General features: G+C 42.2%; 2 protein-coding genes across 3 annotated transcripts in view; both read right to left on the bottom strand.

Annotated features, from left to right (window-relative positions):
• The window catches only part of chd1 (chromodomain helicase DNA binding protein 1), a 40,601-nt gene extending 33,078 nt beyond the window's left edge, over positions 1-7,523 (bottom strand). The window contains exons 1-2 of the mRNA XM_045693707.2: positions 7,191-7,523; positions 5,463-5,597 (exon numbers count right to left, since the gene is read on the bottom strand). Of these exons, the coding sequence (XP_045549663.1) occupies positions 5,463-5,515 (53 nt within the window). The 5' untranslated portion in view covers positions 5,516-5,597; positions 7,191-7,523. The remainder of the gene's footprint in view (positions 1-5,462; positions 5,598-7,190) is intronic.
• A 5,166-nt stretch (positions 7,524-12,689) lies between these two features.
• LOC106571679 (transmembrane protein 217) lies at positions 12,690-14,490 on the bottom strand. 2 transcript variants are annotated; one of them, XM_014145024.3, is made up of 2 exons: positions 14,305-14,490; positions 12,690-13,800 (listed from the first exon to the last, which is right to left on the bottom strand). In XM_014145024.3, exon 2 carries the CDS (start codon positions 13,509-13,511, stop codon positions 12,951-12,953), a length of 561 nt encoding a protein of 186 aa, XP_014000499.1. In that variant the 5' UTR covers positions 13,512-13,800; positions 14,305-14,490; the 3' UTR covers positions 12,690-12,950. The 2 variants fall into 2 exon arrangements, with proteins under 2 accessions (XP_014000499.1, XP_082813553.1); XM_082957427.1 differs by having other exon boundaries at positions 12,690-13,821.
• Between the last annotated feature and the right edge of the window lie 5,791 nt (positions 14,491-20,281).

Below are 20,281 nucleotides of genomic sequence, written 5' to 3' on the forward strand. Positions count from 1 at the left end.
AAAGCAAGATATGTAAACATTATTAAAGTGGCTAGTGATTTCAAGACAATGTACACAGGCAGCATCCTCTAATGTGCTAGTGATGGCTAATTAACAGTCTAGAGGTCGACCGATTATGATTTTTCAATATCGATTATTGGAGGATCAAAAAAAGATGATACCGATAAAAAAAAGCACATTTTTATATATATAAATTTGTAATAATGACATTTACAACACTGAAAGAACACTTATTTTAACTTAATATAAGACAAAATCAATTTAGTCTCAAATAAATAATGAAACATGTTCAATTTGGTTTAAATAATGCAAACAGTGTTGGAGAAGAAAGTAAAAGTGCAATATGTGCCATGTAAGAAAGCTAACGTTTGACGTCAGAACATTTGAAAGCTGGTGGTTCCTTTTAACATGAGTCTTCAATATTCCCACTTAAGAACTTTTAGGTTGTAGTTATCATAGGACTATTTAATATACCTTTGACTATTGGATGTTCTTATAGGCACTATAGTATTGCCAGCCTAATCTCGGGAGTCGATAGGCTTGAAGTCATTAACAGCTCTGTGCTTCAAGCATTGCGAAGAGCTGCTGGCAAACGCAGGAAAGTGCTGTTTGAATGAATGCTTACGAGCCTGCTGCTGTCAGACTGCTCTATCAAATCATAATTATTTATAATATAATAAAAAACACACAGAAATACAAGCCTTAGGTCATTAATATGGTCAAATCCGGAAACTATCATTTAGAAAACAAAACGTATATTCTTTCAGGGAAATACGGAACTGTTCCGTATTTTATCGAACGGGTGGCAACCCTAAGTCTAAATATTGCTGTTACATTGCACAATCTTCCACGTCATGTCATAATTATGTAAAATTCTGGCAAATTAATTACGGTGTTTATTAGGAAGAAATGGTCTTCATACAGTTCGCAACGAGCCAGGCGGTCCAAACTGCTGCATATACCCCGACTCTGCTTGCACTGAACGCAAGAGAAGTGACAATTTCCCTAGTTAATATTGCCTGCTAACATGCATTTCTTTTAACTAAATATGCAGGTGTAAAAAAAATATACTTGTGTATTGATTTTAAGAATGGCAAAATATGTTCATGGTTAGGTAACTTGGTACAACGATTGTGCTTTTCTCGCGAATACACTTTTGTTAAATCATCACCCGTTTGGCGAAGTAGGCTGTGATTCGATGATAAATTAACAGGCACCGCATTGATTATATGCAATGCAGGACAAGCTAGTTAACCTAGTAATATCAACCAAGTGTAGTTAACTAGTGATTATGTGAAGATTTATCTTATAAAAAACAATCAGTTTAATGCTAGCTAGCAACTTACCGTGGCTCCTTGCTGCACTCGCGTAACAGGTGGCCAGCCTGCCACGCAGTCTCCTTGTGGATTGCAATGTAATCCGCGTACAAAAATGCCTATTACCGATTGTTATGAAAACTTGAAAATCGGCCATGCCGATTAAATCAGCAGACCTCTATAGCAGTCTGATGGCCTTGAGATAGATGTTTTTCAGTCCCAGCTTTGATGCACCTGTACTGACCATGCATTCTGGATGATAGCAGGGTGAACAGGCAGTGGCTCAGGTGGTTGATGTCCTTGATGATGTTTTTGGCCTTCCTGTGACATCGGGTCCTGTAGGTGTCCTGGAGGACAGGTAGTATGCCCCTGGTGATGCGTTGGGCAGACTGCAACACCCTCTGGAGAGCCCTGCAGTTGCAGGCGGTGCAGTTGTCGTACCAGTCTGTGATACAGCCCGACAGGATGCTCTCAATTGTGCACCTGTAAAAGTTTGGGAGGGTTTTAGGTGCCAAGAGAAATTTCTTCAGCCTCCTGAGGTTGAACAGGCGCTGTTGCGCCTTCTTCACCACACTGTCTGTGTGAGTGGACTGTTTCAGTTTGTCAGTGATGTGTACACCGAGAAAGTAAAAAAAAAAAAAAACGTTCCACCTTCTCCACTGCGGTCCCATCGATGTGGATAGTGGGGTGCTCCCTCTGCTGTTTCCTGAAGTACACAATCATCTCCTTCGTTTTGACGATGTTGAGTGAGAGGTTATTTTCCTGGCACCACTTCCAGAGCCCTTACCTCCTCCCTGTAGGCTGTCTCATCATTGTTGGTAATCAAGCCTACTACTGTTGTGTCGTCTGCAAACTTGATGATTGAGTTGGAGGCGTGCATGGCCACGCAGTCATGGGTGAACAGGGAGTAGAGGGGGCTGAGCACACACCCTTGTGGGGCCCACGTGTTGAGGATCAGCGAAGTGGAGGTGTTGTTTCCTACCTTCACCACCTGGGGGCGGCCATCAGGAAGTCCAGGACCAAGTTGCACAGGGCGGGGTTCAGACACAGGGCCTCGAGCTTAATGTTAAGCTTGGAGTTGAATGCTGAGCTATAGTCAATCAACAGCATTCTTACATAGGTATTCCTCTTGTCCAGATGGGATAGGGTGATTGCATCGTCCGTGGATCTATTGGCGCAGTAAGCAAATTGAAGTGGGTCTAGTGTGACAGGTAAGGTAGAGGTGATATGATCCTTGACTAGTCTCTCAAAGCACTTCTTGACGACAGAAGTGAGTGCTACGGGGCGATAGTCATTTAGTTCAGTTCCCTTTCATTTCTTGGGTAAAGGAACAATGGTGGCCATCTTGAAGCATGTGGGGACAGCTGACTGGGATAGGGAGAGATTGAATATGTCCGTAAACACACCAGCCAGCTAGTCTGTGCACGCGGCTTGGGATGCCGTCTGGGCCGGCAGCCTTGCACTTAAAATGTCTTACTCACGTTGGCCACGGAGGAGGAGAGCCCACAGTCCTTGATACCAGGCCGCGTCGGTGGCACTGTTTTATCCTCAATGCGGGCGAAGGTGTTTAGCTTGTCCGGAAGCAAGACGGTGTCCGCGACATGGCTGGTTATCCTTTTGTAGTCCGTGATTATCTGTTGACCCTGCCACATACGTCTCGTGTCTGAGCCGTTGAATTGCGACTACACTTTGCCTGTTTGATTGCCTTGCGGAGGGAATAACTACACTGTTTGTTTTCTGCCATATTCCCAGTCACCTTGCCATGATTAAATGCGGTGGATATTGGCGGAACCTGGAACACGCTGTCATACACGTCGATCCAGAGCATCCCATGTCTGGTGAGTATGAAGGCCATGGAAGAACTGGGACATTTTCAGCTTCCAGGAATTCTGTACAGAACCTTGCGACATTGGGCTGTGCATTATCATGCTAAAACATGAGGTGACTGCATCAGATGAATGGCACGACAATGGGCCTCAGGATCTCGTCACGGTATATTGGTGCATTCAAATTGACATCAATAAAATGCAATTGTGTTCGTAGCTTATGCCATACCAGAACCCCATCATAGGGCACTGTTCACAACGTTGACATCAGCACACCGCTCGCCCATACGACACCATACACATGGTGTGCGGTTGTGAGGCCGGTTGGACGTACTGCCAAATTCTATAAAATTTTGGAGGCGGCTTATGGTAGAGAAATGAACATTAAAATTATCTGGCAACAGCTCTGGTGGACATTCCTGCGGTCACCATGCCAATTGCACGCTACCTCAAAACTTGAGACATCTGCAGCATTGTGTTGTGGCAAAACGGCTCATTTTAGAATGGATGTTTAATCAGCTTCTTGATATGCCACGCCTGTCAGGTGGATGGATTATCTTGGCAAAAGAGAAATGCTCACTAACAGGAATGGAAACACAGTTGTGCACAACATTTTAGAGAAATAATATTTGTGTGCGTATGGAACATTTCTGGGATCTTTTATTTCAGCTTATGAAAAATGGGACCGACACTTTACATGTTGAGTTTATTTTTGTTCAGTAGAATAAGTATATATATATAGTATATTAGATTCAGGCATGTCAAATATAATATTTTATATATATATATATATATATATATATATATATATATATATATATATATATATATATATATATAATATTTTTTATATATATATAATATTTTTTATATATATATAATATTTTTTATATATATATAATATTTTTTATATATATACATATATATATACATATACATATATATAAAATATTATATTTGACATGCCTGAATCTAATATACTATATTTTACGTGTATGAATTCTGTGCATCAACAAGACAAGGGGAAGTCTAAATAACATACAGAACAGTACCAAGCCACGCTGATACTGAAAGTACAAAAACTATTGTTGTCTTCATTACTTTGGCTTTAGTGACCGCGTTGTGCAGTACAACTCAACAAACATCAGGGTGTGAGATATCACAACAACAACAAAAACAATCAAACGGCCCTTGGTGTTGTTAACAAATGGACCATTTCCATGTCTCTACATTACTTATTAGAAGACAGTGGTAGCCAATGGATTGACACTGACGATGTGAAATAAGAAAAGCATGACGACTCAAAAAGCTATGTCGTAAGGAAGCATGTTGTTTTACGTCTCACACACACACACACAAACGGTTTGCTGTTGTATTTGTGCTTTTGCCAATGTCTTGTCTGTGTTATCCGATTTGTCTTGCATTGTTTTTAACCCAGCCCCAGTCCCAACAGGAGGCATTTGCCCTCATTATAAATAAGAAATAGTTCTTAATTGACTTGCCTGGTCAAACAATGTATAAATAAAAAATGTAATATAGTGCCAGCATTAAAAATTACAAATAACACAACTATGGTTTGCCAACTTCCAGGTAATATCTATAAGCACACAGTGGTCTCATTTTATGTTCATATCAACAAGGATGCGAAACAACTTGCTTATTCACTTTGAGCATCCAGTAGAGTGATTATGTTGGTGACAAAACATCGGCTTGTCCACACACACACACACACACACACCTTTGCATCCAATATATATACAGAACAAAAATATAAAACGCAACATGTAGTGTTGCTCCCATGTTTCATGAGCTGAAATAAAAGATCCTATGGCCTCCCAGGCCCACCCATGGCTGCACCCGTGCACAGTCATGCAAAATCCATAGAATGGAACCTAATTTCTTGATTTCCTTATATGAACTGTAACTCAGGAAAATCTTTGAAATTGTTGTGTTGTATTTTATATATATATATATATATATATATATATATATATATATATATATATATATATATATATATATATATATATATATATATATATATATGCGCACACACATATAATCATCAGTTAGCAAGCTCCAATGTAACGGTTTGTCCTCAATGAAGCTCAAACATGGGATGTTCTCTATTCTCTAGGAACCAAACAGAAGCAAGCGGGCTGAAGCGGGACTGGGACTCGGATCTACCTGAACGTGTCCAATAAGAAACTTTTGTTTCCATTGCAAATTGTTTAGCTATGGTTTGCACTAATGAATACACCCTGGACCAGTTGGTGGTCACAGCACTGTCATATTCCCCAAACCGATGGAGACACATTACCTTGACTCTCCACTGCTGTTGCTCACACCCTCGTCTTCACTTCGTCCAGCCATCTCTTAGAGTCCCAGATATATGAGCTTCTGAGAAAATGTTATAATCCAAGCTGCCCTGGTTTACGTGTTGGATGCAGTTCACCTGTAAAATCAAAAGCACAAAAGTCGCAAAAATAAATAAAATACAATTTTGAAGTATGTACATTCAGTGTATTTAATAGGCATTTTGTCAATAGTCCTCATAACTTTTAATAGCTGCATGTGTTTTAGGTTCACAACGTGACTGTTCTAGATTCACAACCTTGTACAAACTGAAAATCAACTAATTTGCTAAACAAATCCATTAATTGTTTTATCCTTAAATTGATATAAACGTTTCCTGATTGTGGTTTGACTGCTTCCTAGTGACTGTTTCCCCTGCACTGCTTCCCATGTAAGATAGCTAAAAGAAAAACAGTATTCTATAAACCCGGTGTGTTGTTTATAGCCATCTAGCTATTCTAAACTTGTTTAGCCTTATATGACGTTAGCTAGTTAGTAGCTAGCTAAATTGAACTATAGAGCAAATTAGCTAACACATAAAGCCTGCTGGTTTGTTTTCATCCCTGTCACATTAGCTAGCTTCCTACGTCTGAATGCAAACGGTAGCGGTAAGTTACCAAGCTAGCGCTTTTCCGACCGCACAGGCCTGTTGTGAGGCCTGCACAGCATGTGAGTTTCGCGCACTGTCCTGGACAATGCGCCGCACTCCAGATCTCTTTCGCAGGAGGCCCGAAGCAAGATAGTACCACGCCTACAGTATTCTTCTCTCGCATACAACGACAAACAGAGTTGCGCAGCAAGCCAGTAAACTAGCAATGGCAAACCAAGTTCTGGCTGTGTGCAGAAGACAGATTTATTTCTGAGATGTTTAGCATTTAGCGCATAATTTCAGCTGCTAGCTATTGGCGGAATCACACTGATGCTAACTGCCCAGCTATAAACTAATATATAGCAATCCGTCTGTGAGCGTACTACATTTAAATCCATATTTTTCCTTTCTAGCCCTGAAAAGTTGTTTGCTAACCTAGCTAGTTGCTAGCTGATGTTCTAGCTAAACAGTAAACTGAACTCAAGACCACTAACTAGCTAGCACACTGGCCTTGAAAGAGGAAAAAGCAACTAACGTTAAGCCACGTGAAACAATATTTCGCAAACAGTAGCAAGTTATGGACGTTTAACAAAATATTTTCCACTTGTGGCAAATATTTACCCAGTTATCCTTTATTTTTTCGTATGTGGACATCTGAATGACCTAGTTAGCTTACTAGCTAGCTTAAGTCACATTTTAGCAAACAAACCAGCTAGGTACTGTAGCTTAGCTGACAAGCTAGCTAATCTAACAAACCAGGTCATGGGGAAAGTGTTAGGTAGGTTTTTACATCAAACTTGTAGCCAATTGTGATTGTACTATTGTTTCTAACAGTGCTCTAATCAATATATGCAAATTCCCATGACCTCAAACACATTCACATACTCATCACGTTTTATAATCACCCTTTTCCCGCACTCCCAAGCTAACTCCCTCGTTGCTAATAGCTAACAAGAGTGTTTATCAGTCGCTTACTTCCCAAAATCAAGCTAGGTGACAGGCTCCTTGCTTTCTATGGAGTTATTTAACTAAACTAAGCAATAATACCAATATAAGTGCCTAAAAAATAAATTCAATCGGGGTTTGTTTAGTATTTTAGGCTACCTTGAAGCTACGGCGAACTGCCAGTCTGATTCTGCCGTCCGACTTCAGTGGTCCGTTTTTCTTATTTTCTTTGGCTAGCGAACTAGCAGCTAAAGATAGCTAGCTAGCTAGCTCCCGGGCCGGGGAGAGCAGCCCCAACTGATCTTACTAGAATTCGAGCCAAGTTTCTTGATTTCTTCCTCCAGAAGTGTAAAATATGTTTCACTTTTAATTTTCCGTTTTGAATTCGAAACAATATATGATTTAATTGACAGCGATTGTAGATAACATTTCAGCTGCGGGTCCTACTACAGCCGGTCTCCGCCATGACGCCGTCGAGTTCACACTGTAACATTAGCGATGTTGAGTGTGGAAACCCCGGGTAGTGACGTAACGACGATGTTTTGCAGTCTCCTACAACTGCAAACTACAACAGACGAAAGGTGACAGTAGTCGGCCTATTATGTGAAATATAGTTGTAATTATAAAACAGAGGTAGCTAATAGTCCACATGAGAATTAAATAGCATTGGGTTGAGTGCTGGTTAGATTGACAACCTTCACTGCAACGCTTGCTTCAACCAAGCATTTACCTGCTTCAAATAATTTCATCCCAAGTTATCTATTTGGACAAATACTTAAAGTTACCCTCTACATCTCTTATAATGGTCCTCATCACCACATTTTTATGTAGATGATGTAACTGTTTCTAGAACTCCCTCTGCCAGAGGAAAGATATATTCTTGGGTAAATCAAGCCTCCTGAATCTCAATAAAAGGACAAATGCAAACTAACAATTTAACACTATAAAGTAAAATGTTCTACATATTGAATGGTTATGGAATTGAAATGAGTGCAGATTTCAACAAGTTATGGTCAGGGATATCTAGCAGAATAACATGAGATAGGTGGTCAAAATTCAACTGTGGTGGTTATTAGGGGGTGATGGGATTGCCAGGGACCTCACGTTACGATATTATCACGATACTTCGGTGCAGATACGATATGTTTTGTGATTCTCACAATTCTATATGTATTGTGATTTCAATACGGTGATTTTATTGCGATTCCATGGTCCAAACATATTGCTCACCATGTCTGCTGCAGGGGGACAAGAGAGTGCCATGATAAAACAAGTTTTGATCAGTCATAGAAATAAAAGTGATGAAAACATATTGACTCACTATTTTTTATTTTTATTTTATTTATTTCACCTTTATTTAACCAGGTAGGCAAGTTGAGAACAAGTTCTCATTTACAATTGCGACCTGGCCAAGATAAAGCAAAGCAGTTCGACAACATACAAAAACACAGAGTTACACATGGAGTAAAACAACATACAATCAATGATGCAGTAGAAATATATATATATTTTTTTTTAAATAAAATTTTAAAAAAAATAAGACTATATACAATGTGAGCAAATGATGTGAGATAAGGGAGGTAAAGGCAAAAAAGGCCATGGTGGCAAAGTAAATAAAGTATAGCAAGTAAAACACTGGAATGGTAGATTTGTAGTTTGAAGAAAGTTCAAAGTTAAAATATAAATAATATGGTGCAAAGGAGCAAAATAAATAAATACAGTAGGGGAAGAGGTAGTAGTTTGGGCTAAATTATAGATGGGCTATGTACAGGTGCAGTGATCTGGGAGCTGCTCTGATAGCTGGTGCTTAAAGCTAGTGAGGGAGATAAGTGTTTCCAGTTTCAGAGATTTTTGTAGTTCGTTCCAGTCATTGGCAGCAGAGAACTGGAAGGAGAGACGACCGAAGGAGGAGTTGGCTTTAGGGGTGACCAGAGAGATATACCTGCTGGAGCGCGTGCTACAGGTGGGTGCTGCTATGGTGACCAGTGAGCGGAGATAAGGGGGGACTTTACCTAGTAGGGTCTTGTAGATGACCTGGAGCCAATGTGTTTGGCGACGATTATGAAGCGAAGGCCAGCCAACGAGAGCGTACAGGTCGCAATGGTGGGTAGTATATGGGGCTTTGGTGACAAAACGGATGGCACTGTGATAGACTGCATCCAGCTTGTTGAGTAGGGTATTGGAGGCTATTTTATAAATGACATCGCCGAAGTCGAGGATTGGTAGGATGGTCAGTTTTACGAGGGTATGTTTGGCAGCATGAGTGAAGGATGCTTTGTTGCGAAATAGGAAGCCAATTCTAGATTTAACTTTGGATTGGAGATGATTGATGTGAGTCTGGAAGGAGAGTTTACAGTCTAACCAGACACCTAGGTATTTGTAGTTGTCCACAAATTCTAAGTTAGAACCGTCCAGAGAAGTGATGCTGGACAGGCGGGCAGGTGCAGGCAGCGATCAGTTGAAGAGCATGCATTTAGTTTTACTTGTGTTTAGGAGCAGTTGGAGACCACGGAAGGAGAGTTGAATGGCATTGAAGCTCGTCTGGAGGGTTGTTAACACAGTGTCCAAAGAAGGGCCAGAAGTATACAGAATGGTGTCGTCTGCGTAGAGGTGGATCAGAGATTCACCAGCAGCAAGAGCGACATCATTGATGTATACAGAGAAAAGAGTTGGCCCAAGAATTGAACCCTGTGGTACCCCCACAGAGACTGCCAGAGGTCCGGACAGTAGGCCCTCCGATTTGACACACTGAACTCTGTCAGAGAAGTAGTTGGTGAACCAGGCGACGCAATCGTTTGAGAAACCAAGGCTACTGAGTCTGCCGATGAGGATGTGGTGATTAACAGAGTCAAAAGCTTTGGCCAGGTCAATGAATACGACAGCACAGTATTGTTTCTTATCGATGGCGGTTACGATGTCGTTTAGGACCTTGAGCGTGGCTGAGGTGCACCCATGACCAGCTCTGAAACCAGATTGCATAGCGGAGAGGGTGCGGTGGGATTCGAAATGGTCGGTAATCTGTTTGTTGACTTGGCTTTCGAAGACCTTAGAAAGGCAGGGTAGGATGGATATAGGTCTGTAGAAATTTGGGTCAAGAGTGTCACCTCCTTTGAACAGGGGGATGACAGCAGCTGCTTTCCAATCTCAGACGACACGAAAGAGAGGTTGAACAGGCTAGTAATAGGGGTTGCAATAATTTCGGCAGATAATTTTAGAAAGAAAGGGTCCAGATTGTCAAGCCCAGCTGATTTGTAGGGGTCCAGATTTTGCAGCTCTTTCAGAACATCAGCTGAATGGATTTGGGAGAAGGAGAAATGGGGGAGGCTTGGGCGAGTAGCTGTGGGGGGTGCAGTGCTGTTGAATGCAGTAGGGGTAGTTAGGTGGAAAGCATGGCCAGCCGTAGAAAAATGCTTATTGAAATTCTCAATTATAGTGGGCTTATCGGTGGTGATAGAGTTTCCTATCCTCAGTGCAGTGGGCAGTTGGGAGGAAGTGTTCTTATTCTCCATGGACTTTACAATGTCCCAGAACTTTTTAGAGTTTGAGTTGCAGGAAGCAAATTTCTGTTTGAAAAAGCTAGCCTTGGCGTTTCTAACTGCCTGTGTGTATTGGTTTCTAACTTCCCTGAAAAGTTGCATATCGCGGGGGCAGTTCGATGCTAATGCAGAACGCCACAGGATATTTTTGTGTTGGTTAAGGGCAGTCAGGTCTGGGGAGAACCAAGGGCTATATCTGTTCCTGGTTCTAAATTTCTTGAAAGGGGCATGCTTATTTAAGATGGTGAGGAAGGCATTTTTTTTAAATAACCAGGCATCCTCTACTGACGGGATGAGGTCAATATCCTTCCAGGATACCAGGGCCAGGTCGATTAGAAAGGCTTGCTCGTTGAAATGTTTCAGGGAGCGTTTGACAGTGATGAGTGGAGGTCGTTTGACCGCTGACCCATTACGGGTGCAGGCAATGAGGCAGTGATCGCTGAGATCTTGGTTGAAAACAGCAGAGGTGTATTTAGAGGGCACGTTGGTTAGGATGATATCTATGAGGGTGCCAGTGTTTGCGGCTTTGGGGTTGTACCTGGTGGGTTCATTAATAACTTGTGTGAGATTGAGGGCATCAAGCTTGGATTGTAGGATGGCTGGGGTGTTAAGCATGTCCCAGTTTAGGTCACCTAGTAGCACGAGCTCTGAAGATAGATGGGGGGCAATCAGTTCACATGTGGTGTCCAGAGCACAGCTTGGGGCCGAGGGGGGTCTATAGCAGGCGGCAACGGTGAGAGACTTGTTTTTGGAGAGGTGGATTTTTAAAAGTAGAAGTTCAAATTGTTTGGGTACAGACCTGGATAGCAGGACAGAACTCTGCAGGCTATCTCTGCAGTAGATTGCAACACCGCCCCCTTTGGTCGTTCTATATTGTCTGAAAACGTTGTAGTTAGGGATGAAGATTTCAGAGTTTTTGGTGGACTTCCTAAGCCAAGATTCAGACACAGCTAGGACATCCGGGTTGGCAGAGTGTGCTAAAGCAGTGAATAAAACAAACTTAGGGAGGAGGCTTCTAATGTTAACATGCATGAAACCAAGGTTATTACGGTTACAGAAGTCATCAAAAGAGAGCGCCTGGGGAGTAGGAGTGGAGCCAGGCACTGCATTTAAAAAGAAGATGGAGAACAAGCTATGAAGGAAAAATACTGGAGTTTTGGTCTAGGTACCAACCAGTGCAAAATGAGTCTTGGGATATTGTCAAAGCGATATGATATATCGTCAAAAATATCACGATATGTAATTGTATTGAACCCCCCCCCCCCCATCACTAGTGGTAATACAACGGGTGTGCTTTAATACGGACCAAAAGGCTCGGCCCAATGGCTGTCAAACCTAATTTAGGTCTGGCGGTAACTAAAACGATAGAGGAAAATAAACGAACAAAGATGATCAGCACAACTGTGGAGTATATTATCTTGGGGCCTCCATCCACTATTGTTATTCAGACAACAGGTCACGTGACATGACCTAGATTTCTTAGTGCTCCCTCAGTTCCCCTTTAGTTGTATGTCTGTAGCGGCTTTTGTGTATTGCCCTCTGGGGGAATCTTTAGAAAGTCCATTTAGTTTTGAATTACTTTCATGTTCTAGTCATCAATATGGAGTAACAGGTAGGTCTGGTACTTTTGGGGAATTGGTAATACATTCACTGAACTTTGGCATTGACTAGAGTTTCCATATTTGAAGTGTACACAGACGTAGGTTGATTGAACCAGGGAGTTAAGCCCCACACACAAAGCAGCTCAGTGCTACAATGTCCTCCAAGACATTAAGTTGAGTTTTAATGCTACATTTTTGTAATGCAAATTCATCAACATGAAGCTAATGCTTTTATGAATGAAGCAGTTCTCTTTTCAAAGGGAAGTATGCAGAGATGTTGTTGAATTTCCAAAACTGTCTGCTTAGGTTTCTGAACACAGTACCTTTAACACATTTGGGCGACACAAATACCATAAACATATATTTACTTGACTAGTGGTAGTCATATGTTCGATTATTCTTTTAAGCTAGAAGAAGCTACAAATTCTTATTACTGTGTAATCATTATGTAATCAAAACAAAAAGTAGACAGTAAACATTAATGACTGAACAGACGCATTATTGCAATGAAAAACAGGGTATTATTTTAGATTTGGAGGATACATACATAACACAGAGAACATCAAAGTAAAACAAAAAAACAACATTAAAAATACTCATATTATACTTTCTGCATGTAAGTAAAAGTCCAAAACGTTTTTATTTTCGTATCTGAAGAGACCTGTGAGCAACAAAAATAATCAATTCCGTTAATTAAGACTGAAATATAAAACAGCATCTGGAAGCACTGTAAGGAGTCAGTTTGTCATGTTCACATACCAGTGTCTATTAGGGTCTCCATTTCAAACACTGCTGTCAAAGGCCTTAAATTTCAGTTTGAGCTGTGTCCCCTCATTTGGAATCCCGCCTTTGCGTTGTCGTGTCCCAAGCCGATGCCTCTCAATCTGCACTTCTAGACCGTGTGTGATTACGAGGGCCAGCCAGAAGGGGTCTCCCATGACCCTGCATATCACGCCGTACCACTCCAGTACACTCAGCTCCAAGCCCAGTGCCTGCATCTGCCTCTGGAGCAGGCAAGTGACCACCAACAGAATCACGTCGTACAGCGTCAGCCAGACCGCAAAGCCCAGGATACCCACATGCTGGTGGGCCCAAACTGCTCCGAGCATGCACAGGGTCAGCAGTAGGGTGATGCCACCCAGGATAAGCAGAGAGTAGTAGTAACCGAAGCACACCTGGGGCAGAAGCTGGGAGCCTGTGATGTTGCTCTCCTTGGCTGTGCGCAGATGGCCAAACTCAAAGACCATTTGCATGACGCCCACCATCAAAAAATAGAGTCCTCCTACTATGGAGCCCTGGTAAGGGGTCATGCCACATAGGCCTGAAGACAGAAGTAGCTTCATGGTACAATTACAGTCCAATGGGACAGAGGAGAGTGCGATGGAGAGAATAGATGAAAACAAGGAGACAGATGGCGAAAGGTTAAAGGAGTTCTAGTGGTTGAGTGTCAGAATTGGAAAATAAATATTTAAAAACACAGAGGCGAGGAGTCAGTCAGATTTGTTATCATTCCATCACAATGTCTCATTGAAAGAGGTCAGAACTCTTCTCGCTTAATATTCACAGTGGACGGCTGAGACTATGCAGAACAATCTGTTCACTCCTGGAAGAGAGGGGAGTCCACAACAGCACCTGAAGGGAGGAATCAGAAGACTGCATTATGTTTGAAAACAAAATATTGGAGACTGGCATGACAATGGATTATTATTGCAATAAAACTGATCTCACAGTGACACCAAACATAGGACAGGTAACAGTAGCTACTGTAGCTACAGGATAAAACTGTCACTGAAAACTGCTGGGAGAGAAATCAGCCGTCATGAGGATGACTGTGTGTAAAACAGGCCTGTCTGTTATTAAATTGAAAACTGTCTGTAATGTTAGCTTGCTATCTGAGACCAATATTTTATCCAACTGTATGAAAATATGTGGTGAATGTGTTCAACGTCAACAGAAATAAAAAATCACAAACAGCCCAGGCCCAGCTAGCTACAGTTACGTTAGCTAATTTAACGTTAATAATAAGTTAGTTGCTAATGTTACATCAGTCGATATATACACTGCTTTCCAACAAAGGTGACGCGAAAATATATATATATTTTTACAGCCATAAATTAGCTGTGTAGCTCGACTCACTTGCTGGCGGGACGTTTGTTGGAATTGGGCCCTTTCTATTCACACCTTCTTGTTATTTTTCACACAAAAAAATTGCTAGCTAGTTTAGCAATTAACAGGTTCGTCCGTTGGCGTCGCGGTCCAGATGATGAGCGAGGCCAGCAACCGTTAAAACACCCTAGTGACGCCGCGCGCGCCTCGCACTCGCGGACTTAACGTTAGGCCTTTGACCTCATGAGCTAAACAAAAACATCAAAAAAAATAATAAATACAACATATTACAATTTTCTCCACTTGAGGCATAATAAATACAATATAAAAATAAAAAATCCCCATCAAAATCTCTCTGTAAGAGATATGTATTTTTCTGCATTCGTCTCAATCCACCATATCCTTTAATGTTGGCCTTCCGCATCTGCGATGGAACGTGGCAGAGCTACAGCTGTGTTTGGCAGACCAGGATAGTCCTACTTGAGTAAAAGTAAAGATACCTTAATAGAAAATGACTCAATTAAAAGTGAAAGTCACCCAGTAAAATCCTACTTGAGTAAAAGTCTAAAAGTATTTGATTTTAAATATACTTAATTATCAAAAGTAAATGTAATTGCTTAAAATATACTTAAGTATCAAAGTTGTCAAAAATATAAATAGTAAAGTACAGATACTCCAAAAAAACTACTCAAGTAGTACTTTCAAGTATTTTTACCCTAGGGTACTTTACACCACTGGCATCTTGGCCTTCAAACTAATATGACCCCTTATATGACCCACATATGCTGAGCACTTTTTGGCTGCTTTTCCTTCACTCTGCGGTGCAACTCATCCCAAACAATCTCAATTGGGTTGAGGTCAGGTGATTGTGGAGACCAGGTCATCTTATGCAGCACTCCATTACTCTCCTTCTTGGTCAAATAGCCCTTACACTGCCTAGAGGTGTCTTTTGGGTCCTTGTCCTGTTGAAAAACAAATGATAGTCCCATTAAGCGCGAACCAGATGGGATGGCGTATCACTACAGAATGCTGTGGTAGCCATGCTGGTTAAGTGTGACTTGAATTCTAAATAAATCACCGACAGTGTCACCAGCAAAGCACCCGCCACACCATCTCCTCCATGCATCAGGGTGGGAACCACACATGCAGAGATCATCCGTTCACCTACTCTGCGTCTCACAAAGACATGGCAGTTAGAAGCTAAAATTTCTAATTTGCGCTCAAAGGACAGATTTCCAATAGTCTAATGTCCATTGCTCGTGTTTCTTGGCCCAAGCAAGTCTCTTCTTCTTATTGGTGTCCTTTAGTAGTGGGTTCTTTGCAGCAATTCGACAATGAAGGCCTGATTCACACAATCTCCTCTGAACAGTTGATGTTGAGATGTGTCTGTTACATGAACTCTGTGAAGCATTTATTTGGGCTGCAATTTCTGAGGCTGGTAACTCTAATGAACTTGTCCTCTGCAGCAGAGGTAACTCTGGGTCATCCTTTCCTGTGGTGGTCCACATGAGAGCCAGTTTTATCATAGCGCTTGATGGGTTTTGCAACTATACTTGAATAAACTTTAAAAGTTCTTGAAATTTTCCAGATTGACTGACCTTCATGTCTTAAAGTAATGATGGACTGTCATTTCTCTATACTTATTTGAGCTGTTCTTGCTATAATATGGACTTGGTCTTTTACCAAAAAGGGCTATCTCTGTATACTAACCCTACCTTGTCACAACACAACTGATTGGCTCAAATGAATTGTTAATTGAAATGCATTCCTGGTGCATTCCAGGTGACTACCTCATGACGCTGGTTGAGAGAATGCCAAGAGTGTGGAAAGCTGTCATCAAGGCAAAGGGTGGCTACTTTGAAGAATCTCAAATATAAAATATATTTTGAGTTATTTAACACTTGTTTGGTTATTACATGATTCCATATGTGTTATTTCATAGCTTTGATGTCTTTACTATTATTCTACAATGTAGAAAATAGTACAAATAAAGAAAAACCCTTGAATGGGTAGGTGTGTCCAAACTTTTGACTGGTACTGTATATAGTGCCTTCGGGAAGTATTCTGACCCCTATTATAAATTGATGAAATTGTTATTTTTCCCCATCAATCTACACACAATACCCCATAATGACAAATCATTTTTGCAAATTTATTACAATATGGAAATATCACATTTACGTAAGTATTCAGACCCTTTACTCAGTACTTTGTTGAAGCACCTTTGGCAGCGATTACAGCATTGAGTCTTCTTGGGTATGACGCTACAAGCTTGGCACACCTGTATTTGGGGAGATTCTCCCATTCTTCTCTGCAGATCCTCTTCCTGCACAGCTGTTTTCAGGTCTCTCCAGAGATGTTTGATCTGGTTTAAGTCCAAGCTCTTGCTGGGCCACTCAAGGACATTCAGGGACTTGTCCCGAAGCCAGCCCTGCGTTGTCTTGGCTGTGTGCCTTGGGTCGGTGAACCTCGCCCCAGTCTGAGGTCCTGAGCACATTGGAGCAGGTTTTCATCAAGGATCTCTCTGTACTTTTCTCCGTTCATCTTTGCCTCGATCCTGACTAGTCTCCCAGTCCCTGCCGCTGAAAAACATCCCCACAGCATGATGATGCCACCACCATGCTTCACCGTAAGGATGGTTCCAGGTTTCCTCTAGACGTGCCTTTTACTGAGGAGTGGCTTCCATCTGGCCAGGCTACCATAAAGGCCTGATTGATGGAGTGCTGTAGAGATGGTTGTCCTTCTGGAAGTTTCTCCCATCTCCACAGAGGAACTCTAGAGCTCTGTCAGAGTGACCATCGGGTTCTTGGTCACCTCCCTGACAAAGGCCCTTCTCCCCGGATTGCTCAGTTTGGCCGGCCAGCCAGCTCTAGGAAGAGCCTTGGTGGTTCCAAACTTCTTACATTTAAAAATCATGGAGGCCACTGTGTTCTTGGGGACCTTCAATGCTGCAGAAATGTTTTGGTACCCTTACCCAGATCTAAAAAGAATAGTCACGCACTGTTGCACCTAGGACACTAATCTAGTGAGCACTATTGGGGCTCCGCCCAAGCAAAGCATTTGATTGGTTTGACGTGTAGCAAGTCGTCACTGATTTACAAGTGGTCTCCACCCCTATTAAGGCAACCTGCCTAAATGACTATGTCCGTAGCCATGAAGTGCTTTGAAAGGCTGGTAATGGCTCACATCAACACCATTATCCCAGAAACCCTAGACCCACTCCAATTTGCATACCGCCCAAACAGATCCACAGATGATGCAATCTCTTTTGCACTCCACACTGCCTTTTCCCACCTGGACAAAAGGAACACCTACGTAAGAATGCTATTCATTGACTACAGCTCAGCGTTCAACACCATAGTATCCTCAAAGCTCATCACTAAGCTAAGGATCCTGGGACTAAACACCTCCCTCTGCAACTGGATCTTGGACTTCCTGACGGGCCGCCCCCCCAGGTGGTGAGGGTAGGAAGCAACACATCTGCCACGCTGATCCTCAACACTGGAGCCCCTCAGGGGTGTGTGCTCAGTCCCCTCCTGTACTCTCTGTTCACCCACGACTGCGTGGCCAGGCACGACTCCAACACCATCATTAAGTTTGCAGACGACACAACAGTGGTAGGCCTGATCACCGACAACAACGAGACGTTAGAGGAGGTCAGAGACCTGGCCGGGTGGTGCCAGAATAACAACTTCAACATAACCAAGACTAAGGAGTTGATTGTGGACTACAGGAAAAGGAGGACCAAGCCAGCCCCCATTCTCATTGACAGGGCTGTAGTGGAGCAGATGGAGAGCTTCAAGTTCCTTGGTGTCCACATCAGCAACAAACTAGAATGGTCCAAACAGACCAAGACAGTCGTGAAGAGGGCACGACAAAGCCCATTTCCCCCTCAGGAAACAAAAACTATTTGGCATTGGTCCTCAGATCCTCAAAAGGTTCTACAGCTGCAACATCGAGAGCATCCTGACTGGTTGCATCACTGCCTGGTACGGCAACTGCTCGGCCTCCGACTGCAAGGCACTACAGAGGGTAGTGCGTACGGCCCAGTACATCACTGGGGCTACGCTGCCTGCCATCCAGGACCTCTACACCAGACGGTGTCAGAGGAAGGCCCTAAAAATTGTCAAAGACCCCAGCCACCCCAGTCATAGACTGTTCTCTATACTGCCGCATGGCAAGCGGTACCAGAGTGCCAAGTCTAGGACCAAAAGGCTTCTCAACTATTTTTACCTACAAGCCATAAGACTCCTGAACAGGTAGTCAAATGGCTACCCAGATTATTTGTATTGTGTGCCCCCCCAACCCCTCTTTTACGCTGCTGCTACTCTCGGTTTATCATATATGTATAGTCACTTTAACCATATCTACATGTACATACTACCTCAATCAGCCCGACTAACCGGTGCCTGTATATACCCTCGCTACTGTTATTTTTCACTGTCTTCTTTACTGTTTTTATTTCTTTACTTATCTACTGTTCACCTAATAACTTTTTAACTTAGAAATTGCACTGTTGGTTAGAGCCTGTAAGTAAGCATTTCACTGTAAGGTTGTTGTATTTGTCGCATGTGACAAATAAACTTGATTTGATATCAAGCTATTTTTCTTCCATTATCTTCCCCAGGCTTAGCGTATTAGGGAAGCCTGGTTCTCGACGAGGCTAGCTTAGTAGAAACCCAGCCCCGGAACCTTAAACTCTATGGGAATACAATACTGTAGATAATACTGCCATCGTCGTGGAGACAGAGGACATGTATGTGTAGCCCATGTGTCTGATGCTGTCTGGCCAAAAAGAGTATGGCATGTCATACTCTTTTTGGCCAGACAGCATCAGATACATTATCTACATATAGTAAGACAGAGGGGAGCTGTTTCACTCGCTCAGATGCTTTCTCTGGTGAGATAGTTTCAGCCACTTATGAATTGAAGGAAAGTTGGCTGGTGCACAGTGCACTGTTCAGATGCTGGAATTATTTTGGGATGAATATGTGAAGGTAACCTACTTTTTTAAAGTGATTTGTTTGACAATCAGATAAAAAACATCATGACTGGTGGTGTTCATGGCACATTAAAAGGTAAATTACATCTTTACTATATAACCCATTAAAAATACTGGCCTCTGCCTGGGGCCTCCAAATCACTAAGTCCTCGCCTGCAAGGACATCGCACCTGATCACTGTGCATGTACCTACTTCTTCCTCCTGAGTATGTGAAATATTAATTTATCTTAATGAGTATATTATACCGTGTATAATGTTCTTATCATCCCACCAACAAGGGTAGGCGAAACAACATTGAAGGAAGTGTAGCCTACATCCCATTGATTTCTAATGGTAGGCTTAGTGCTCTAGGAATTACATTCCATAAAAACCAACATTACATTAGGGCCTATTTATTTATGTTTTGATAATTAGAATCTACATTTTGTATATATTTTTTTAATAATCAGGTAATATGTTGCAGGTTATTAGGGTATTACCTTAAAACAAATTGGTTACAATCTGGGCGTGATTGAGAAAGGGACAGGGGCTCAAACTGTGTCGCTTACCGTGCAGAGACGAGCGTCAAACACACTGCCACAAAAGCACAGGCCTTAGGACAGACAGTGCAACGCTGACAAATGCAGTGTTACAGTATTCCCTTTCTCTCAAGCAGCATCCTCACCAAGCCACAAAAGCGTAGAGAGAGAGCGAGAGCACGCTTTCCCAACTCCACGTGAGATCACTGGAGTGAGCCCACCACTGCCATCAGTGTAGCAGGAGATAGTGAGCATCAACAGGGACTCGAACCGTTCTGGTCTCTGGGCAGAGGCAGGGCAACGCCCACATACACTGGGTTACACTGGTAATGTTACAGACTGTGGCCATCATCTTTGTGTATAAGGCATTTGCTATTATGGCCTTGTGATTTGGACAATCATGTAACATGACCTGGATTTTAACCTTTATTTAAAGCTTTTTCATCAAACGGTCCTCTTTTCTTTTAATGTCAGGTGGTCTAGCAC

This window comes from Salmo salar, chromosome 01, assembly GCF_965601325.2.
Source record: "Salmo salar chromosome 01, fSalSal1, whole genome shotgun sequence".
NCBI lineage: Eukaryota > Metazoa > Chordata > Actinopteri > Salmoniformes > Salmonidae > Salmo > Salmo salar.